Source organism: Leuciscus leuciscus, assembly GCF_965113295.1.
Source record: "Leuciscus leuciscus genome assembly, chromosome: 13".
Lineage (NCBI taxonomy): Eukaryota > Metazoa > Chordata > Actinopteri > Cypriniformes > Leuciscidae > Leuciscus > Leuciscus leuciscus.
The window spans coordinates 14,736,290-14,759,729 of record NC_138737.1 but is presented as its reverse complement, the minus strand read 5'-3'; the positions used below and the strand labels follow the sequence as shown (position 1 = coordinate 14,759,729).

General features: G+C 36.6%; 3 protein-coding genes across 7 annotated transcripts in view; 2 read left to right on the top strand and 1 right to left on the bottom strand.

The window, feature by feature from the left end:
• LOC309511957 (potassium voltage-gated channel subfamily KQT member 2-like) overlaps positions 1-10,391 on the top strand; it is a gene marked incomplete at its 3' end in the record, with an annotated part of 20,764 nt that extends 10,373 nt beyond the window's left edge. The window contains exons 4-12 of one of the 3 annotated variants that reach the window (XR_014210832.1): positions 1,504-1,679; positions 2,855-2,983; positions 3,353-3,463; positions 3,556-3,651; positions 4,870-4,964; positions 5,191-5,253; positions 5,838-5,867; positions 6,463-7,135; positions 9,250-9,304. Coding sequence is in view for 2 of the 3 variants with exons in the window: in XM_082187341.1 (XP_082043467.1) it covers positions 1,504-1,679; positions 2,855-2,983; positions 3,353-3,463; positions 3,556-3,651; positions 4,870-4,964; positions 5,191-5,253; positions 5,838-5,867; positions 7,043-7,106 (764 nt within the window). Of the gene's footprint in view, positions 1-1,503; positions 1,680-2,854; positions 2,984-3,352; positions 3,464-3,555; positions 3,652-4,869; positions 4,969-5,190; positions 5,254-5,837; positions 5,868-6,462; positions 7,136-9,249 lie in introns of those variants that run through there. The other 2 variants (XM_082187341.1, XM_082187342.1) reach the window with 2 other exon arrangements.
• Positions 9,236-18,489, top strand: LOC309512846 (potassium voltage-gated channel subfamily KQT member 2-like; the record flags this gene model as incomplete). The annotated part of the gene is made up of 8 exons (XM_082188569.1): positions 9,236-9,431; positions 10,388-10,516; positions 11,380-11,397; positions 12,976-13,075; positions 13,305-13,436; positions 13,948-13,998; positions 16,344-16,461; positions 16,552-18,489. The coding sequence occupies 8 exons, from the start codon at positions 9,236-9,238 to the stop codon at positions 17,263-17,265; spliced, it is 1,458 nt and encodes a 485-aa protein (XP_082044695.1). The 3' UTR covers positions 17,266-18,489.
• Positions 18,184-23,440, bottom strand: LOC309511955 (uncharacterized protein). 3 transcript variants are annotated; one of them, XM_082187336.1, is made up of 8 exons: positions 23,270-23,440; positions 21,232-22,977; positions 21,039-21,105; positions 20,582-20,910; positions 19,939-20,005; positions 19,799-19,853; positions 19,599-19,718; positions 18,184-18,719 (listed from the first exon to the last, which is right to left on the bottom strand). In XM_082187336.1, the coding sequence occupies exons 1-8, from the start codon at positions 23,310-23,312 to the stop codon at positions 18,618-18,620; spliced, it is 2,529 nt and encodes an 842-aa protein (XP_082043462.1). In that variant the 5' UTR covers positions 23,313-23,440; the 3' UTR covers positions 18,184-18,617. The 3 variants fall into 3 exon arrangements, with proteins under 3 accessions (XP_082043462.1, XP_082043461.1, XP_082043460.1); XM_082187335.1 differs by having other exon boundaries at positions 19,939-20,011; positions 20,582-20,907; XM_082187334.1 differs by having other exon boundaries at positions 19,939-20,011; positions 23,270-23,437.

The following is a 23,440-nucleotide window of genomic DNA, read 5'->3' as shown; positions in this document are numbered from 1 at the left end:
GGGTTGACTTGAATGTTAAAAGAAATATAAAAAAAAATTAACTGTAATTTAATAATAATTAATAATGCATTGGTACAGTCTACCGTTCTCTGGGATTTGTTTTCATGATAATCGAATGTAAAGAGTTTTATCTCTAAAAACTGTTTAGCTTATACCGCTAGTATATAGGGCATATAAAAGTAAGTAAAAAGAAATCACTAGTTAATACCACTAAAAGATTGTAAAAAGACACCTACACACAAAGAAAAAAAACATACAGACTTTCGAACCGAACCATGCATACACAAATACACAAAACAAAAATTCAAACATGCAAGCACAACCATGCACACATGCAAACAAACAATACACTCTTCACTCATACACACGCACACACATTCACTCACAAATATTAATGAATCAATCACACTCAATCAAATCACCTCTCTCTCTCTCTCTCTCTCTCTCTCTCTCTCTCTCTCTCACACACTCTCTCTCTCACACACACACACACACACACACACACACACACACACACACACACACACACACACACACACACACACACACACACACACACACACACACAGTCAAACACAACCATGGACATGCAAACAATACACTTTTCACACATACACATGCACACACATTCATTCACAAATATTAATAAATCACTCACTCACACAGATTAATAATGTACAATAGTCAATCCACCTGATTGACAGGTGTAAGTTTTGTGTCCACCTGATTGACAGGTGTAAGTTTTGTGTCAATTCAATTATTACTGTTTTTTTCTTGTTATTCTTTTGTTAAAAAGGAAAGATCTAACTTGTTGGGATGTGTTCATGTTCCATAAAGGGGATGCCAGTTTGAAGAATGCCATAGGAACCATTATACTTCAATTGTGAATTGTTTAATACATTTTAATGGTCTTGTGCAATGTTTGAGGCATATTTATTTTTCATGCTTTAATGTTGGCCTAATTTCAGTTACATTTACATTTTAGGCTATGTAGTTTTTATTTTTATTTTTTTTATTATTGTAGTAACCACTCAGCTGTATGTGGAAATGCATATTTAAAAAAAATGTTGCAAATAAAACCATAGTCCACAGCTTATGTAGTTTTAACTTATTTTAATATATAAATTCAGTGAAATCATCAAACGTTTGTATGACTTGCCAGTGACTTGTGACCCAAGCTACGACTTGACTTGACTTGCTTGACATAAAGCAGTGACTTGACTTGACTTGACTTGCTTTTCACAAAATTGACTCTGACTTGCTTGAGACTTGAAGGTTAAGACTTGAGACTTACTTGTGACTTGCACATGTGTGACTTACTCCCACCTCTGGTAATTACTAGCTAGTGATTAATTACTTTTTAGAGTAACACTGTAACCCAACACTGCTCGAGAGCATTGTATGAAGGATAAGAAAGAAGAAAGATACAAAACAAAACAAAAAACATTTCCTGTGTTAAAGAGGGGTTTAATCTGCTAACTAATGGACACTGTTGTTCTGCAGATATCATGGTGCTTTTTGCCTCGGTGTCTGTGCTGGCCGCTGGCTCACAGGGGAATGTTTTTGCCACCTCCGCCATTCGGAGTCTGAGGTTTCTTCAGATCCTTCGAATGCTGCGTATGGACCGCCGCGGTGGCACATGGAAGCTCCTGGGATCTGTGGTGTACGCGCACAGCAAGGTGACCAGTGACATGCTTAGTTTCTTACAAAACAATACAATACATTTTGCTGTTAAACACCAGCACATTTGTAACACTCATGTATTGAGTGTGTGTAAATATGCATATGTATAGACAAATGTTTCATGTGTGTTGTTTACATATAAAATTGTACTCATTGAACACAGAGATCGCAAAAGATCACATTAAGTACTGAGTGAGCATATTTCCACCAGTCTGCCATTTTAGTCAGTGGGCAGCAAATTCATTATTATTCATTAGTTTCTATTACTGGAAAAAACTATCACTCCATTTAGTCTGCAGCTATTAAAACTATTCAGTGGCCTTAAGCACCCCGTGAAATGGTTTAAAAATAAATGTCTTTCTTGTATTGAGAGATTGGCTTTTGAATAGGAAATTGGGACAGGACATATTTAAAATAGTCGGTTGCACTTTATTTTATGTGTACTTACTGCATACTTTCCTAAGAAAGTACTGGGTAATATAAGGTAACTACATGGGTTATGGTTAGGTTTAGGAGTAGGTTTAGTGTTAGTACCTAGTTATTGCACAGGTATTGTAATAACTATAATTCGAATGTACATGGGGAACAGGACTGTAAAATAAAGTGCTACCAAATCAGCTTTTAGTTTACATCATAACCATTGCCGCTACTTGCTGTTGATGGTCTGTGGCGGATTGTATTGTGTCACAGTGGACGTTATCATTCTAGAGGGCATTTTATTTAGCGAAAAATTTGAATATATGTCCCTGAAAACTGATAAGACGTGAACTGTTTTTAACATTGATGTTCAACATTAATAATAAGAAATGTTTCTTGAGCATCAAATCGGCATATTAGAATGATTTCTGAAGAATCATGTGACACTGAAGACTGTCGTAATGATGCTGAAAATTCCGCTTTAACATCACAGAAATAAATTGCATTTTAAATTATATACTAAATATTTAATTTTTTCAATGTATTTTTGATCAAATAAATGCAGCGTTGCTGAGCACAAGTGACTTCTATCAGAAACATTTAAAAAATCTCACTGACCATGTAAATGTGCACATGGACTAAAAGGCATACAATATGTCTATAATCTTTAATGGCATTGCATCCAGTTAGCACATTTTATTTTTGTTTAGGAGTGTATCACATGTTTCATAACATTTTCAATCCCTAAATGTAGGAACTCATTACGGCGTGGTATATTGGATTCCTTTGTCTCATCCTGGCATCTTTCTTGGTGTACTCAGTGGAGAAGGATGACAATGCAGAGATGTTCGAGACCTACGCAGACGCCCTCTGGTGGGGACTGGTATGTGCAACAGCTTCATCCAAGCCCACAGTGGCCTGCTGACTCAATCTAATCAGATAAAAAGACATGATACGACACACTGAAACAAGATGCTGTTCAAAGATCCATTTCACAGATGGACTAATGCCATAAAAGAACTCCTCTTCGGCTCCTTTGGTAGATCATTTAACTCCAGAGTGAGTAATTGTAGACATTGTAGATATTCCTCTATAAACTGGTCTCAAGGACACAACAGGATCCCAACCTGGGATTGAACCTATAACTCTGCATGACCATCCTAGCCTTACTAGGTTGTATTCTTAGTATATACCCAAAGACTCTGTAGTAAAAATGCTGCTTTTTATTTAAAAAATCATTTCTATTCTTTAGATAACTCTTACAACTATCGGCTACGGGGACAAGTTTCCTATTACATGGAATGGGCGTCTGATTGCTGCCACCTTCAGTCTGATCGGTGTGGCTTTCTTCGCTCTTCCTGCTGTGAGTTAAAACTTAAATAACATGTTGAACCTCTCCAGTGCCTGGTTTGAGGTATTGCTCACAGATTTTCTGCACGCTTTTCTCTTTTGCAGGGTATCCTGGGCTCAGGTTTTGCTCTGAAGGTTCAAGAGCAGCACAGGCAGAAACATTTTGAGAAGCGTCGTAACCCTGCCGCACGTCTTATCCAGGTCAGACCCATAACTCTACTGTAATTCTCACCAGACACATTTTGAGGAAATCAACATTTATAGGCTTGCCTGATGTCTGTAAATCAGTCCTTCCAGAAAAATGCGGAGTTTTTTTGTGATTGTTGCGGGCAAAAATCCTTGATTATGCGGCACGTTTTCTTAAAAAATGCGATGGAATATGCAGGATATTTATGCTATTTTATGCGATGAAATTGTGGAAACTTGCAAAAATTGCGGGAACTTGCAAAAACTGCGGTTTGATGAATTAGAGAAAAAAAAGTGATTCCCCCAACACCCTGTTCTCACTAGGCTACTACCTTAATGTAAAGAGTAATTTCTTATAACTTAGATGATAAGCAACCATACTACATCACAGAAAGTGCTGGGAATATTTAAGTTCTCATCTTGTTTTATTTCAGACCTTAATAAACACATGGCTCAAACTTACAAAACACTGATGAGTCAAACATGTTCTGTAGCTTTACAAAAGGAATATGCTACAACTTCTGTAAAAATGAATAAATAAAATATAAAAAAAAAAAAAGTGTGCTTCCTGTTTTACAGAGGTAGCTATACAAAACAGACATCTTCTGTTAAAATAAGTGCTTCAATGCACAAAGTGCAATCTCTTACTGTAACGTAAGTTTACATACTACTAACATACTTACAACTGTAATAACGTCACTTCATAACGTTCCCATGGCAACAGGGGAAAATGGCTGCTCTTGTGTGAAGTAAACGCAACTTTTTTCAACTTTCTGCTAATATATATGTGACTTTTTTGCAACGAAAATGCGGGGATTATGAAATCATGCAAGCCCCGCATTTTTGCGCGCAGAAATCGGCAATTTATGCGGCGAAAGTGCGGCGTATTTGAAAAAAATGCGGCCCCCGCATAAATATGCGGACTTTGGCTGATTATGCATTGAATTATGCGATCGCATAATCGCGTTTTTCTGGAGGGACTGGTAAATGTGCTTACTAATAACTTTCAGTGTGACTACTAGTACTTAGTCATATTTAGTTTGTTAACTTTGCTGTTAAAACTGATAAATTGAGGATTCTATTTTCAGTCTCATCTGGTTGATCTCTGCTGCTTTTGATTTAGATGGCTAGAAATGTTGGTGGTTACTGTGTACAGTGATGTATTGTATACTGCAACTATGGAAGTCATTTGCCTTAGAAGTTTATTTCAAATATTCCCTTTACCCCCATCAGGCTTCTTGGAGATTTTATGCCACAAACCTTGCGCGGACAGACCTAGTGTGCACATGGGACTTTTATGAGCAGACTGTGTCAGTCCCAATGTACAGGTAGTCAGTCATCTTGCCTTTCTGTAGACCAATGTAACTGAAGATATTTTTATTTGTTTGTTAGTAGTACTGTTTGCTGGTTTTCAGTTTACTGTATATTAATTCTTAATTGTGCTTTTTGGATATTTTTCCAACTTGTTTTAATTATAAAAAAACATCTTTAGCAGTTTATTGCGGTTTGATATGCATTTAAAAAGTCTATTCTCTGTTCTACCTTTACTTAAAGACTCATCCCTCCTGTGAATCAGCTGGACATTTTAAGAAGTTTGAAAGGAAAATCTGGTTTCAGGTCTGGTCATTTTACTATAGAGAATTTTTTTTAAATATTTAAATATCTATGTGAATAATATTATGATTATCATGTCTGGAATATACAGAAGAGTCAAATGTCTGACCACATGTTGTTGTTTTTTAACCCTGGAAATAAATTAAAAGTTTAAGGTTAGTTTTAAACTTTTACAACAACAAAAAAAATATATCAGATTCAGCACTATTTCTAGGTCACTAATCAAGTAAATTTGTGTTTGATCATGTGACTCTTTGTATAGATGGTCAGATGTTTTTTGCTTCTATTGAAGCTCAATATTATCTATCTATCTATCTATCTATCTATCTATCTATCTATACACATATCTATCTATCTATCTATATATATATATATATATATATATATATATTTCTAAAGCTATTGAAGCTAAGATAATATAATTTATAAACCTTGTAAAACAAATGGAAGAATTTTCTCTAGTGCTCTCAGACTTTTTGGCCTATTTATGACTGTTATTCTTGTTTAAAATATTTTATAGTAGTATTGCCTGCATTAATCTCACGTCTTAATTGCTTTCAACATCATGTTCTTCTCTCTTTTTAAAGGAAGGACTCCCAGCCAGAAGTCACTCCAAGGTTTGTTGTGAAGAATTTTCCTATAGATACTTGACTATTCCCAAATCACCTCTATCAAAAACTCCTATTAACCTATTCTTGAGAATCGTAGTTTCTGTGCACCATCTTCGTCCTTCAAATGAGAAAACAGCTCATATTGCTGTGTTTTAAGTCATTTGAAATCACAAATGTTATTCAAAGACAACCTGGTTGCACTTTATACTACAGTATTTTCAAGTGGTATTTACAGGGAGATGAATTAGTCAATATCATACTGACACAGCATAATCAGCGCAGTTCAAAAATACTGTATTAATGGTGAAACATCTCATTAAAGAAAACACACTTGAGGAGTTTTTTACTGTCTCTACCCTGTAAAAGACCTGCTCTTGTAATCCTGTAATATCAAGTGCAATGTGTGACTCATCAATCAAACATATTCCTTCATTTCATTCAGTGTAAGAACACCTAGCTCAAAATCTGTAGGCTGTTTTGGTGGGTTTAAGCGGGAATACCTCTCATTTTAGGTCCCACACTTGAACATGGCCTAAACCAATTTTGACCACTGCTTGTATAATCTTTTCTCTCTCATGAATCACTCCAACCACATTTGCAGTAGTGCGATTTCACACAAAGACACCCTGTGTGGGTGCTGCCCAAGAAGCAATAGGTACCGTTGCACAAAGATACTAACATCTGCACGCCCAGATCTCTCTCCAGCATTTGGATTTGCCCCCATCCCCTCCCCTTCCTGATTTCTAAATGTATTCCTTCAGTGTGTACTATCATCAGCTCAGAAATTTTGAGACATACTGTACATCATAGTGCACATTCGTATCGGTGTTGAAGTATTTTAATCTCCCGTCAGCTCAGGTGGGATGAGAAATGTTCTGCTCTCCAGCATCTAAAAATGTTGTCTTGTTCAAACCAGAGAAGCAGACATTTGTTTAGCTTTGTGAGAGATTTTTGCTTGCAGATCAACTTTCCCACTTAGCACCTGGAAGCACTTCCCATCCCTTTTTACCTCCATCCCACGAGACCACCCTCCTCTGCAAGCTGCCTTGAGTATTTTATGGGGTCTCTCCTTTTTTTATTTATTGATTTGGCTGCTTTTTTAAAGTTGCATCATATAACAGTTGTGTATTTTTCAGCATGCCCAAAAACATGCATGTGTTTCATTGCTTTGTTGTTCAAAGTATCTGCTGTGGCATCATGTGGGTCTGCTGCATCCAGAAGTTGTGGATTGTATTGCATGACTGAGAAGCACCATTATCCATATCTTTGCCCATGTAAGTCTGATCTTTATTAAAATAGAAGAATGCAAAATGACACACTTTGTGTTTGCCAAGGAAAATGTCTTTTAATGTACAATGTTGTGAAATTACTTAAATTATCTAATATTTACATATTTCAGTCACTTTATAAATCAACATAACTGGAATTTTTATGCACTTATCTGATTAATTAAAACATTTAAAAAAACTTTTTTTTTTTTGGTTGCTTCAGCTGAACATTTCTATAGCGAGCTTGCATATCAGTAAATATGCAACTGTGTTGTTCTATTAAGAATTGAAATAGTTGAAATATGCAAACAAGTAAATAATATATCAATAAACAGTAATCAGCTATCTATTTATAAAAGTAAAATACAATAAGCATTTTTTTTTTTGCTGCTTCACCATTTATATTTGATTAAATCCATCACAAAAGAAATATTTTATTACACTGCAAAAAAAAATTTTCTTTAAGGTGCACTTAGTAAAAAAATAAAATAAATTTGTGCTGGCCAATGTAGATTTATACTAATATTTAGTGACTTAAAGGGTAACTCTCGCCAAAATGCAACCTAGGGTCTTATTGTTAATCTACCTGAGGCAAACTTTCATAATTAGAAAATTAGAAATGACAAATTTCATAATTCAAAAGCATAATTAGAATGGAAACGCCACTTTTAAGTTTGACTGTATTTTTGTTTTCGGTCAAATTGCCTTTTGAATGGGAGTGCATGGGGCACTTCTATGATAGCATCAAAAATCGCTATTTTTAAAACACTAAGAAGGCTTGACACAACATGAAACTTTGCTTGAAGTATCACCAGGGGCTCTTCACATGAACTCGAGCATTGAGAACATTGTTTGTGTACACAGAGTTTACTAAAAAGAAAGATTTTGAACAACTCACAACTCTGTGTCCGCCGGCATTTTGACAGTCAAAAATAGTTGATCTCCGAATGCAACGTAACAGGGAGGAGAGTAAAGATGGAAAGCTCCTAAAGCTTAGTTCCATATAAATTCACGGATAATTTGTTGTTATCTCGTTAGTGAAAATCAATATTGACTTTGTATTTGAAAAAGGATGTTCATATAAGAAGCAATACTAAAATTCAGAGTCAGTTTATTCGCATTCGGAGATCGACTATTCGGAGATCGACTGAAAATAATCTATGAATTTCTTCAATGGCTTGAATCTAACCACATCATTGCTTCATTTAGTATATTAGTTCCTGCCTCCGCCCAATCACACCAGCTCGGACTACCTGATCCACTCAGTCAACTAGTAAATGCCACACAATGGCAAGTGGAAATAATGGTTTAGCTAATTCAGCCATATATGTTTGTATCAGAAACTGATTCGGAAGAGGAAGAGCGAATTATACAGGATCATCTACAAGATGAATCAGAATGGTAATGCGTTAATGTATCGCTCTCTACAACATCAGACACATAATGGTAATTGATATGATAAGCCTTTGGCTTGACTACGTTATCAAACAGCTAATAATGTGCTGCTAATGTATCACAAACGTTTTCGTTCGCCATCTCAGAATCAGACAGCTGCCTGCTAAAAATCTGCATTCTTAGAAACACTTTGAACGTTATAGAGTGAGTGGAGAAAAGCCCCGCACGTTGACAGGATTAGTTACATGTTTGTGATGGTAGGAAACAGGGCGGTTTCAAACTACGTCTTTGGTTCACTGCAGTTTTAAGGAGAACATACTCAGTAATGGTGCTGACTGATGAATGTGCACATGGTTTGTCTTAAAGCATATTAAAAACACCACATAGACATATAAACAACATTAAAAACGTGATTTTCACCACAGGGGGTCTTTAAGAAAATATGTGAGGTTTGTTCTTAAAACAAAAATGTCAATGAGAGTTAGACATTTTAGAAATATATACTAGGAAATACAAAAATAGAGAATAAAGAAAATTACTTTTTTGCAGTGTATGGTCATTGATATAAGTTACTGTGTATTCTCTCTCTAGCACTGGATGGTTTCAGGAATTATTTCTGTCCCACACTAAAACAGACGCCTATAAGTGTGTGCTCAGGATGAATTGTCTGTTTCCTTTGCTTTTTTGTTTGTCTTCTGTGCTTCATTGTGCATGCCGCTGTGCAGTCGTAAGCCCAGCTTAAAAGAGAAAGGCAGTCCCTCTAAGAGCACCGGTGGAAAGGAAACCAAGACCCTCAAGACAGAGGACGGAGTCAAAGAGAGTCAAAGCAAAGTGACCAAGAGCTTGAGCTTCACTGCAAAACACGCTTTCAGAATGAAAGATGGAGCTTCTCGGCAGAACTCTGAAGGTCAGAGAATGTTATTATGTGCACACATTGGGCCTATTGGGATTTCCACTGTTATACACTGCAAGATATATACCGCTTCCAAATTCTTGCATTCACTAGTATACTGTATGCGCTCACTCACTTACAATACTCACTTTGCATATTTTTCTTCCTTTGATGCTGAAGTTTAAGCATCAGAGTGGGACTTCAGCAGCTAGCGAGGATAGTTTTTAATTATCTGGCACAGAAACAGATGCCACTCCGGATTCCTTAATGTGTCGTAGCAGAAAAGATGATGTCAGTGACACTCCATTTATTAGAATTCATAAGACAGCAGGTGCGTTTTTCTATTTAAAGAAACAGCCCGCCAGAAAGACTGATCTGTATTTCGTAAGGTTCATAGGTTCGGTCCCATTGCTGAAACACATGAAAGTGACTTCAAAACATATTGTTTGAGTCCACAGAGAATTGCAGTGGAACGTTGTATTCTGGTCTGAAGATGTTTGTTGATTTGTGGCTTTTCAGTTGCAGTAACTATGGTTTGCATCTTTCCTTTTACAAATACATTAATAGGAGAAGGTTTATATGCTCTTAAGATGCTTGATCCCCATAACATATTTCATCTATGGTGAAAATGCTTTGGGGGGAATTCACTAAGAATGAACACATTTATTTGCACATGCTACCATATTTGCATTAAGTATCCGATTCACTACAGGAACTATGCAAATCAGATTTTATGCTAAATGAAATGTTCACTGCAGCAATTTCTGGTTTATAAAGAAGCATGTTTGCCCTAGGAAGAATGACAATTAAACTGGATTATGGGTGGTTAGTGAATGAGATATAGTTTTTTGCATTGAAATACCGTTAGCTAAAGTGACAGTTGATTAGTGAATTCGCCCATTTGTGTTTCTCTCATCATCTGTTTTATGCTCTTGGCATAACTCTGCAGTGCTCAACTTCAAAATATATATAAATTGATCCATTTTATGTATTTCACTTCCTGCACACTCATCAGTTTCTCTCTCATTTCTCTCTACTGGAAAAAAATAAAGTGCTGATTGAGTTGCAAGACGAGGACTTCGCCATGAAGAGTTCTCCAGGTTAGGCCATGATCCAGAAATATGATCCAAAAAGCAAAGAAATGACAGAGCAGTTTCTCTCAGAAGTAGACTATATATAATCAGAATCTGTAAGCGTGATGCAGCAGTCACTCTCTCGAAAAGGTTAGAGATGGCAGAAATGACAAGATATTACGTTTGATAAATCACAAACAACAGCATCACAGACCTTAGCTTAGTGAATTCAAATGAATAAATTATGTAGCAGTGTCACTACAGCATACATATTAGAAACGGGTGTCACTTCCAGTATCGTACCATTTGAATTTCCATGAATAGGGTACAAAATAGGTCAAACTAAATATTCTTGTTCTGTTCAATATCTGTAATGTTTGCCGGTTTTGTAACCCTGTTATTAAAAAAATCTGATGTGTGCTTTTGTTATTTACTAAAAATGAATAAATAGTGATAAATATGCTAGTCAAATAACAGTTGCAAATTTATCTTATATTTATATATTTTCCATTGAATTAAAGAAAAACTAAAGAATTTAAGTATTTTCTTCATCATTAACGTGGGTTTAATGGTTGAGCGTGAAGTCTACAATTGAGAAAAACATGAATAATTCTCACCATGCTGTAGAGATGGGTTATATTATTTCTTCAATAACCTAAAATGAAATGTAACTTTTTTGTGGGAATAGAGAGAAATATTCATTGCAATAACTTTTAAAATTATTAATAATTATTATTAATAATAAAAAATTAGCCTATTATAAGCAACACCATGTGTTATACAGTTGCATGATTAAAGTCATTGTCATCTTTGACCATCTCTCTCTCATTTCTCTTTCTTTCTCTGTATCTTTCACATTTGATCTCTTTTTTCTCTTCACATTTTGGCAGCGATTGAGGGCTTAATCAGTAAGACAAATTATGTTGTCTGGGGCTGCATCTCTTTAGCACTAGTCCAAAAAAATCTCAACACCAGTCTGCTAAAGAAACACTATGCATGTTTTAAAAACGGCTCCTTAATTATCGAGCTGCTGCATATCTTCACATATCCGCCTATCATCCAACACTCTCTGTCATGAACCCTTGGCTGAAAGTTTCATCTCACTTGAAGCATCACACAAAATATGAATTTCTTTTCTGATGCTTGGATAGTTTTTACAGCAGCTGTATTAGCCTTATCTGTCACCCATATGACAGTGAAGTGCAATAACAGATCTAAGCTTAACGTTACTATTTATCTCAGCCTGGATCTATTTCTCATTACATGACAGAATGTGTTCCATGAAGGTGTTAATGAAACACTTTGCAACTTACACTTTCCATCAAGTACTTTGCACTAACCTGCATGAAGAAATTTCTCAGCTTATTAAGGAAACAAGTTTGTTTCCAGTTTCGACTAGTTGGTATGTTGTAGTTGTACAGTATGTCATTTGAATAGGATGCACTTTTTCGGCTGTCACATCCTTATTCATATGGCATGAGGATGACACATGTAGTACTAATATTTAAGCTTTTTTTGTCCTAACTTCACATGGTAAACTGTTTTTCATAGGGGGTTGAAATTTGCCCGATTGCTAGATTTTGTTAGGTGCACAAAAGTTTCTCTCACATGTGCTATCGCGTTAAATGCTCAGACTAGCAGGTCCTGGTAAGTGCTTCATGCATGAGTAAAACTATTGTTTCAGCTCCAAATGCACATAGAAACATAAAAGCATGTCTGAAGCTTCTGTCGAAAAAAGACTAATGCTGACAAAGTGATCCTGAGATTAGGAGGGCCATCAGTTTCAGAAATTTGACTTCTGAAGAGTGGAATAAATTTATTACAATTTTAAAAATCTCACTTGTCATATACAGTAGAATTAACTTTTTTCCAAAGTGTGTCTAATGTGTGATTTAATTGTGCCTTACTAAAAGACATGGAATAGTTCTCACAAAAATAAAAATTGTCAAAATTGACTCACCCTCATGTTGTTCCAAACCTGTATGATAATCTATGATGGGTTTTAATCTAGCAATATATCATGAGCAAATGTACTGAATTTCAGCATAGCCTCATTCCTACGGCTGAAATAGTCATGCTAAAATTCAGAACAACATAATTTGCATGCGTGATATTGATTTTATACAACAGTTCTGTAAAAAGGATATTATTTCGAGTTACATATATGAAAAACCACACAACACTGCTTTCACTCCACAACTCTCACATACTCTGGTTTGGAACACCAGGGATGCAGACAAGCAGAGTGATTCTAACAGTGAAAAGTGCAAGTGCTGTTTGACTAAATATCACTCTTGGAACGCCGCTTGGCCAATCAAATTCAAGGACTGGAACTAACTGTTGTATAATGGGGAGCACCTTAGCAGTTTATCGAGCATGTCTGCCATGGCAGATGATTTCTAATCTTTCATCTTGTCAAATGGCTGTTCATCATTAACATTAGGACTCTTTACATTGGGAGCAGCCTGTCCGTTTGTGTGTTGTAGAGGCAAGCCTTCCAGAGGAGCTTGGGGACGACAGGGGTTTCAACTGCGAGTTTGTGCCGGATCTGTCTCCGGGACTCAAGGTCACCATCAGAGCAATCTGGTAAGACACATTTATCACCCGACTAAAACAAATTATGTGTACATTTTTAAAAACAAAATAAAACTGAATTATGTGATTTTTGAAATATAATTAAATACTTTTTAAATGTATAAATTATTTATAATTATTTTTAAAAACTGAAAACAGTCATTTAACTGGTGGGACAGTCAAATGTTTATTAAATTCTGTATTTATTGCTCTGTTACAGTAACTTTTCTGTCTTCCCCAGTATTATGCGGTTCCTGGTGTCTAAGAGGAGATTTAAAGAGAGCCTCAGGCCCTATGACGTGATGGATGTGATTGAGCAGTATTCAGCCGGCCATCTGGACATGCTGTCACGCATCAAAAACCTTCAGGCCAGGCAAGACTTTAGTTCGTAAAGAACAAAAGAACCACATCGTAAAGTTTTCACCCTCTTACAATGTAGTTTCAGTAGTCAATCAGTATTTGTCAAGAGCTGTAGCTGGATTGTTGGCTGCAACCTCTGGTGGTCACTGTTTGGTATTGAAGAAAGATTAAAAAAATTGAGGAAAAATACTTTAACACTGCTTGATCAAAATCACATTCACAGTGATTGTTTTCTGTGTCACATCCAAAATGATTTGAATTCAGATTCACTCCTTTTCTCTCAAATAAGCCTCATATATGTTGTGAAATAGCATCCACACATATACCAATATATTCCAACAGCAAAAACCATTTCTATCATACATGTAAACATGAAACACTGTTCCTAGAAGTGGGTGAGAACAGACATGTATGGAATATATTCTTTCTTATTTGTCGACGGTCCTCGCTGGGGTATATGGAATGGTTCCCATGTGTTGCTTGATGATGCTTGGTATCCATGTTCTCTCTGTGTGCTTTGCCAGGATAGATTTGATTGTGGGTCCCCCTCCCCCCTCGACCCCTCGTCACAAGAAGTACGTAATCAATTCACCAATGGCCTTCCCAGGCTGAATGGGTTTATTATTGGACAGCATAGTATAAAACTACAATTGTATAATGTCAAAGAGTCAAAGAAAAACATGAGGAGAAACTTGTCGATAACTGGTAGCATTGTTAACTGGATATTCTACGTTCACATTGAGAAATAATTGCATTTTGGATGTGTGTAAGTATCCATAATTACTTGCTTCAGAATTTAGCTTTAGAATTTATCAAAAGTTAATTTATAAAATGATATATATATAAAAAAAATGATCTTTATGCTGTGCAATATTACTCACTATGGTGTGACCATGCAGCCTGCTTACTGGGGGACTGATGCAATTGTGCATGATGTTCCAGGGTTCAAAAAAGAGAGAATAACTCAAATGTACAGTGTTTAAAACACAAAGCATCATAAGGCATGGAACCAGGTGACATTGTGAATTAATTTTCATTTATTTCCCCACATTTTCTATTATACAAATTCATTGTCATTTGTATGTTTGCCAATCAGTGTTGGGGAAGATATTTTAAAGGCCCTGATATACTCATGGCGAAGTTCTTTTTCCTTCTTTGTTTAGGGGTAAAACGAAGTTCTAAATACGTGAGCAGCGATGTACTGTAAGCGAACATCCGAAGCCGCCCACACTGCTGAGACGGCGTTTAGATGAATATGTAAATATGTGCTGCACACTTTCCTCTCAATAACAAAATAAACACACAACAAAATTGAGAAAGCAGAAAGCTTTTTTTATTTTTTATAAAGCATAAGAAAAGCATCTGATCATTGCAATGTGGATCTGTTTGCACAAGCTCTGCAATTCGGCACTCTAGTCAAATCAAGTGACGTTTATTTTTATAGCAGTTTATAGGCTACTATAGATTGCGTAAAATCAAGTAGCTTTACCGTATTAAACATGAAAAACAGTGTCTGTGTCTCGTTTCATCAGAATTACAGACTTCCACGAATTGAACAGGAGAAATGAACTGGAAAAGATTTCGGCGTGAAAGAAGGCGGAGTCTCCATGCACACCTACCTATTACGTAATCGCCACGGACCAATGGTAGTACAATGGTAGTTTACCAGCCGTAGCGAACTTTTCCGGAAACTACACTTTGGCACGCTGTTTTGAACTCTCAAAACGATTTCTCTTGAAGTATATCGGGCCTTAAGGGGGCAAAAATCTTTCTAAATAGAACTATCTGATGATCTTATTTATAATTTAATCTGAGATATATTTTACTGGGTTTTTGAGTAAATCAATAATTTCCATTAAGATGAAAGAACCAAATTTGAACAGATTTATTAACAATTGATATTAACAAATATTGCATTATTAACAAAATGCACCCTTAATCTAACTGAATTAAAAACAATAATTAACAGCAGCATTTAACAAAATATTCCATTATAAAGAAGTACACTAAATATCGCAGGGACTCAAATTGAAGCTGTGTTATTAGTCATTTACATGAACCACTCAATAGAACCAATTTACTAGAAGGAATGATCCTGACCAGAGTTATTTTAATATTATTTATATACTATTGGAGTTTTTATTAGTATTTTGAATTAGCTTTTACTTTTATATGTTGAGGTTTAATTTGTAGTCATTTTATTACGTGCTTGTGTTTTTATTGTTTTATATATATATATATACACATTTCTAAATAGTTTGAATTTATTTTTATTTCAGTTTTTGTTTTTGTTAACGATAGCAATACTGATTCTAACCAATACTAGATAAGACATAGAGGGCTGTTTAGGGAAAAACAAATTCACTAGAATGTTTCAAAAGAAAGATTCACACTCGATAGATATAGCCTTTTAGGACAAACTAGTTCACTAAATTCTGATTCACTAGAATGAACGAATCAGATTTTCCCCTCTGAAATATGTTGTTAAATTTGCCGTTTCTTTATTTTTAGTTAGTTACTCCCCAACACTGCTGTCAGTAACTTTGCAGAGAAAGACACTCAGATGTGTTTTCACTGCAGTAATGTGAGTGTTCATCTCAGTGCAATGCTGCAGCACATCTTTGTTTGAAAGATTCATCTTTTTGAAGACCCTGATGAATGCATGCTGATTAACAACTTTGCAGTATGGCATGCAGCATGCAAAATCACATTCACTTTCAGCAAATCAAGCTTCAATTCATTTTCTTCCCTATGATTTAAACCCTGCTGTCCTATGTTTGCATTCGCATGGTCAAGTTCTCCTCCATAAAGCAAATTTCTGTTAACTTGACAAGGTACAGTGTACAGTTAACCACTGAATCTCAGTGTGAATGAGGGCGTATTGACTATGTGTCGAAGTGATGGTCTATTGGATCACTAGAGTGGATCAGATTGTGGGGAAAGGAGGCGGGACAGGAGAAAAGGACAAACCCAAAAGCGACACAGAGATGGCTGAGGACCAGAGCATGATGGGGCGTCTGAACAAGATGGAGAAACAGGTGAACCACAGTGTGTCAAGTTCATTTGATGTGGTTGTATAGCCCCATATATGTTAGTGCTGAAGAGTCCGGTTGTCTCTCCTTGTGCAGGTGGGGGCAATGGACCTCAAACTCAACTTTTTGGTCAGCGTGTATACAACACAAATGGGCATCCCGCGATCTGAGACCGAAGCTCTCCTGGGCTTTAAAATCCCTTACCCTGCTCCTCCTTACCACAGCCCTGACTATAATAGCGAGAAAGCACAGAACAAAGACGAGGATAAAAACAAGAGTGGGTCCCCTGTCCACCCTGGTCCCAACAGGACTCCCACAGACAGCCAGTGTCGGCCCTCTACCTCGTGGCACCAGCAGGAAGAACATCCCCTCAGCGTGCCTCTCTGGAACAACAGCCGAGGAGTGTCACCGATAGGCACCGACGACCCCTCACTGTACCGCCTCCCGCCTCCACCGTTCCACGAGAGCTGTGACAACAGCCGCTCGCGCAGGTCCAGGAGACCCATCCAGCAGCAGGCAGCCGTCGAGAGTGACACGTCTCTGTCCATTCCCTCGGTGGACCATGAGGAACTAGACCGCTCTTTTAGTGGCTTTAGCATTTCTCAGACCAGAGAAGGGGAATATGTGCCTCCGGTGAGTCTGGGGCTTTTTGGTGGGGGAGGCGGGACGCTGTGCACCCGTCTCAGGCCTTATCTGGCCGAGGGGGAGTCAGATACGGACTCTGACCTGTATACGCCCGGAGCACCATCACCTCTCTCGTTTACAGGAGAGGGGCCTTTCGGTGACAGGATGTGGCCCGGTCTGAAGTAGTTTGGAATTTATGTTGTGCGGACCAGTGTCCTGGATGTAGCAGATGGACATGTATGTGGCCATTTAAAACTGTCGGAAAAACACACACGTGGGAGTGATTACTGATGCAACATCAGCGAGAACGAATCATGAACATTGCGATTTAAAAAAGACTCCAAACAAGGAGGCTGAGGATATGTGCGTTCACAAGCGGAAAAGATTGTGTGTATTCAATTACCGGCATGGATCTTACTCAAATCAAACATGGCACCTCTTCTTTATTAGTTTGCGTAGTCACCACAGCTAATGCAGTATCAAATACACTTTACCTTACAACTGTAATTTTGATTCACAAGATATTTATTTATTTATTTATTTACATTGTCTTTTCTGAAATGCGTTATAAGACTGTTATGCGAAACGAGTAGTTAATCAGGGCATGTGTTCATAGTAAGCATTTAATGAACATTATAAATTGAAAGGTTCCAATGGAGAAAATAATTTCAGCCAAAGAAAACGACTACAGAAAGCTGAGCATGCCTTACAGGTACTTTTCCCCTCTTACATTTCTTATCTGAAGTGTTGAAAGATGAATTAATTTGTATAGCTACTTTTAAAGTCAAAGCACTCACAGAGAGAGATGTTCTTTTTGAAGTAATAATATTTCCAGAAACCCTGGTGATTGTTAAAGAAGAAATATCCATGCTATTGTATGCAATCGGTTTTAATTTTCTAGAATTTGGGTGACTTGCACTAAGACATCATATTTTATGCTGTAGTGAAGAAGGCACTGAATAATAATCAGACCTAAAAATACACTAACTGCATGGCATGTTTATGGAATATAGCTTGCTGACAACCTAATAGGATGACAATTGAGATTAGAAAGCAATAGCAAAAAAGAATGTTGCATTAACTGCAGTAAGATATAGTCAGGGATAAAGGAATGTATCCGATGTATTTATTTTTATTTTGTATTTATTTTTCAGGTCAGTTTTACTTTGAAAGCACTTGTTTGTACAAGGTGTCCTGTAGGGGCAAGAGACCATGTACATCTGCAAATGTATCACTTTTCCTAGTAAAACGGAAGATGATTAAATCTATCTAAATGTGGTTTACATAAAAAACAGAGATTTCCATGTTAAAAGACATAAACATTTTAAAAAAAGCTGTATTTCAAAGCGCTGTTCAAACATTACAATATTAGGTTGCATCCTGTAAGGAAATAAAGTTGGTCTTATCTCAGTGTGCTTGCTTGTCTGTTTCATGACATTGTGCATGGTATTGTGCAATGATTTCTTTATCATAATGCAGAGGCCTTGGCTTTTATTTTGTGTTTTGAATTATGTTGAGTATCCAAAATCCATGTGAATTCAGTAGATCCAGTCCAAGCTGTCTGTGGCCCAGCAGTAAGACAGCAGCCCCACCGCTGTCGCTAGACTCACTGCTAACACTGACCGCAGCAGAACAAGACACTAGAGAGATCAAGACAGAGTTCAGTCAGAGTCTTATTGGTGTTATTAGTAATGACTTACTATTAAAGTCATTGTCATTACTGGATACCTATTCAAGTGCAGTAACTTGCATTGTACATGAATAATGGTATTGCTATATATATGATAAATGTTTACACCATTAGACATGACTTATATGTACCATGAGCATGTTTTTATTTACTCAAAACACTGTTATTTTTTATTATTTATATCCACCTTTTTCCTAACAAGCCTCCTGCTTTTTAGATTATGGAAGGCACGTCCGGTTTGGGGTAGTTCCACTCAAAAATACTGAATCAAATCATAAGGTTGTGCTACACATATTCCTTATCCAATAGCATACTGCACATTTGTGGTCTAATAAATGAATTAATGAATAATCCACTGCAATGCACTAATTATCTTTTGTTTTCTCCCCAAATCCTCACGTCTCATTTCAGGTTTGTTTTCACACGGATGTAAGTGTTTACTGGAATGTTTCTAAAGCAGGTATGCAATATTTACTATCCGTCAAAATGACGGAAATCACTTTAAAATATCACTCAATGTTCCAGTTAAGAAACATTTGATTAAGGCAACGTGTGTGTTGCATAAGTATGTTACATAATACAGACATCTGTTACTACCGTGATATTTTACGTAATTTGTCCCAAAATTTGTGCAAGTTACTCCCATGATTTGTGCAAATGGGGTTTAGTAGGAAAACAGCAATATTTTTTTTAAGGTTTTAAGGACAAAAAAGCTTTTGTCTAACCTGTCTCCAGATTAAAAAAAATGTAACCTCAAAATTATGAGTGCTTTATCTATATTGTTATGCTGTTTTTTTATGTTCTTTAATTCTAGCGAGTTTATACTTACCTTATTTCTTTTGGGGTGTTCCTTCAGCTCCTTGCCTGCCTTTTGTAACCCCTTTGGTAAAACTTTGTACCTTCCTGCGTATAAACGTCTCTCATGTGGTTCATCAGAATCACTTTGGTCCTGAAACGTGGAGAGCAGATGATATGAGATTATTATTATTTGATTATTGTGCTGTATGCTTGATGATCTGATGTTCTCACCTCATTCTTCTGGACATTGGCAGTGTCATCTTCTGAGTTTGATTCCTGTTCACTGCTGCAAGGCAATATAAAATACAAGTTTCCAAATTTGCCAATCTAAAATCTGAATGAAATTTTTAAATGAATGAAATCCATCTTACCTATCATTATCTTCCTCATTTTGAGAAGATCCTTGATCCAACCTAAACATTACCCTCTGGGTCCTGTCTGTTACTTTTGAGAGAGAAATGTGCATTTTACTTATTTATGTATTCATTTATCAGGCATTTTTATCTGAACCCATGTCCTTGATGCTAGTGTCGTATGTAACAGTTGAGCTACAGAAACAATTTTTATATATAATAACTTAAAATAACTATTTTAATATATTTTAAAGAAATGTATTCCTGTGATGCAAAGTTGAATTTTCAGCATCATTACAGTCTTTAGTGTAAGATGATCCTTAAGAAATCATTATAATATACTGATTTGATGCCTAAGAAACATTTCATATTATTATCAATGTTTAAAACCATTAATATTACAGTTAATATTTTAACTTCTTAATATTTTTGTGGGAACCATGATACTTTTTTTTTCTTAGGAATCTTTGATAAATATAAAGTTTAAAAGAACAGCATTTATTTGAAATATAAATCTTTTGTAATATTTGAAATATATTACGGTCACTTTTGATTAATTTAATCCCCTGCTGAATAAAAGTATTAATTTCTAATTAAAATCTTTCTGACCCCAATTTTTTTCAACAGTATTGTAATTTCGATAAAACATTTGAGCACTTACCCTCATTTTGCTTTGCTTTTACAGACTCTTTGTATCTCGCTTGTTCCTGCTCCATGTCCCTCTCTATTTCATTTTTCAGCTTCTCCAAGAAATCATCCTCATCATCACAGATCGCCGTACTTGAGTTCATTTTATAGAACTCTTCTACATTAATGTCATGGTCATATTCATCAAGATTCATGTCCTCATCCATCAGAAGAGTGCTGAAATTTTCAATGTATGAAACTTCTGAGGGTTCATGGCTGTCTTCCCTGTTGCTTCGTTCTGAACTGGACTCTGGAGGATGCAAGTCTCTGATGCAACCTTTTGTGCTCAGTTCCTCTTCACTGCTGTGTAGCAAATCACATGCCAATCAAATACGTGAGCTTGTATGTTGCACTAAAATCTAAGATATATATATGTTAAGCAAAACACTTTACTTTTAAAGTAAAGAATCAAACTTTGAAATCTGTTTTACCTGTCACTATCCACCTCATAAAGAGAGGATTCTAGATCCAAACAAAACGTCACTTTGTGGATTCTACCTGTTGTAGTTGTTGGGAAAGAATTTATCCAGTAGTAAGGTAAAATTCATTTATAAAATTCCTAATAAAAATGTGATTCATGGTATTGCTTTATGGCTTTAAGATGGTTCACAAATAAGCATTTACCTTTGTTTTCCTCGCCTTCGGCGGTCTGGTAGAATCTGTTAAATGCCTCAATTCTTGTTTTTTCTTTCTCCCAGTCCCTCTCGGTCTCCTCCTCATCATTCTCCAGCTCTTCCTGAAAATAGTCCTCTTCATCACAGATCACTTCTTTATCATTAATGTCCCAGTCATATTCGTCAAGCTTCAGGTTGTGATCGTCCATCAAGGTCCAAAATGTCCCAGGTAGCAAAGTGTTGATATTTTCACCAATGTCTGAAACTTCTGAGTGTTCACTGTTATCATGTTCTTTGTTGTTCTTGGCCTCTAGTGGATGTGACTCACTCACACTTCTGTTTTCAGATGAGTATGTCTCAGAAGATCCCTCCATTCCTGCTTTAGGAGATGCTGGATTGCTTGAAAAATGTCCTACATCACACACCTCTTTCTGACTATCTGTGACCACCACATCCTCTATTTCATGTTCAATGTTGTTCCGATCTCTAGCAAAGTCTTTCATGAAGTTGTGCTTTTGTTTCATGGTAGCTGGGGTTTTTTCCTCCAAGATTGCATGGGAAGTGTAATCAGGGTTTTCTTCTTGGCTCTTGCAGTATTCACCATCACTGCTGATATCACTATCATAGTCAGGCTGCTCAGTCATGTAAGATTCACTGGAATTAGATTGGAAATTCGCAGAGATTCCAAAATCAGAACTTTCCCAAGTGTTTGAAATCTCACTGTTATATTCGTCATCTCTAATACTGTCCTGCTTTGTCTCGAACAATATGTCATCATCAGATTTCCCAGGTGTCTCCACTTTCAGACCCTCATTCTTGACATAAGTGAGCATGTCTGCAGGATCCATACATCCATCTTTCATTTGAACATCATCATTCCTTGAAGTTACAACTTCGTAATTCAGAGGAGGTTCTTCTAGCTTCTTCATCTCATAGGAATAATCCAGTTCTTCAACCTGCACCTGAGCCAGCTTGGTGTCCATGTGAGTGGGTTGTCCACCCTCATGACCCTCACTGCTGTCCCCACTATCACTTTGAGATAAATCAGAGGGGTACTCTGCTAAACCTTCCTCTTCTCTTTCATGATTTTCATGATCTTCTTCTGTAAACTCTTTCATCTCATCCCCAGTCGTGACCTCCATTGATGCTTCTGGACAATCTTGCAATGTTGACTTTATGGCACTAAAACAATTGAGCTTATTATCATCTGGTGCGTGCTGAAGGACGTGTTCCTCAGTGCTCCCAAGCTCCAGTCTGTCCTCTTTGGAAGTTGAGCTCTCATTTTCAGGTTTATCCACCATCTGGTAGGACAGTAGGTGTGATGGGGTCTCTGCGCTCATTGTTTCTAGATCATAGTCAGTTCCTTTTGGAAGAACCATTTCCAGCATACCGACATCTTCAGCTTGTTCCTTGTTTATTTGATGGATATCTGTGTGTGTCTCGACTTCATTCTCTCTGCATTCCTCATCATGCAAGCTTAATTGCTGGTTTTGGGTTTGTGTCTTGTTTTCATCTGCATCGTCGTCATCTCTTGAACCACAGGGCAAAGATCCTGCCTTCATGCTTTGTTCATCTAATGAGAAGTTCCTATTGTTCTCAGTAAAGTTCTTAGTTTCCTCTTCCCTATTCGCCCACTCTAAATCTATGTCAGACTCAGATCCACTGGATTCTCTGTGACTGTTGTCGTCCTCCATGTCGGGCTCATTTTGAGGTACGTTAACGTCGTCATCAGAGTGTAGATGATCAAAGTTTGCCTCTGTTTTTATTTTTAAAAAGACACAACACAATGCAATGCACAATTCAAAATATGGGTATGAAAAATCAAAACATTTCACCTATGAAAAATCAAAACAGAAACTTCCTTTATATTAACAAGGTACATTGGGCTGTATTTTTATGGACTTTTCTTATATCGACTTAATTAGGTAAAAAAAAAAGTCAGATTATTTATGTAATAAATTGGCTTAGTGGTGAGAATCACAACAAGCAGTTGGCTACAAAAGTTTTCACTTCTTCATTACACAAAAAGTCTCACACAAAAATCTTACCTGGGAATGCGTCCTTTAGAAAATCAGCAATGTTTTGCTCCATCTTGTTTTTGCCACAACAGTGTTAAGCATTAAATTTCACCCCGTACCGACAAAATCAAATACAGACATGACAGACACTCTGAATGTTCCACCACTTGACAAAATGAGCGTGTGTGATGCGTGCCACAT

Excerpts from the sequence above, each read along its gene's own strand:
- LOC309511955 (XM_082187334.1), bottom strand. The coding sequence starts at position 23,312 with ATGGAGCAAAACATTGCTGATTTTCTAAAGGACGCATTCCCAG. Across the intron at positions 20,911-21,038 it reads TATGAGGTGGATAGTGACAG|CAGTGAAGAGGAACTGAGCA; the intron begins GTAAAACAGATT and ends TTTGCTACACAG. Across the intron at positions 19,719-19,798 it reads CCAATGTCCAGAAGAATGAG|GACCAAAGTGATTCTGATGA; the intron begins GTGAGAACATCA and ends TCCACGTTTCAG.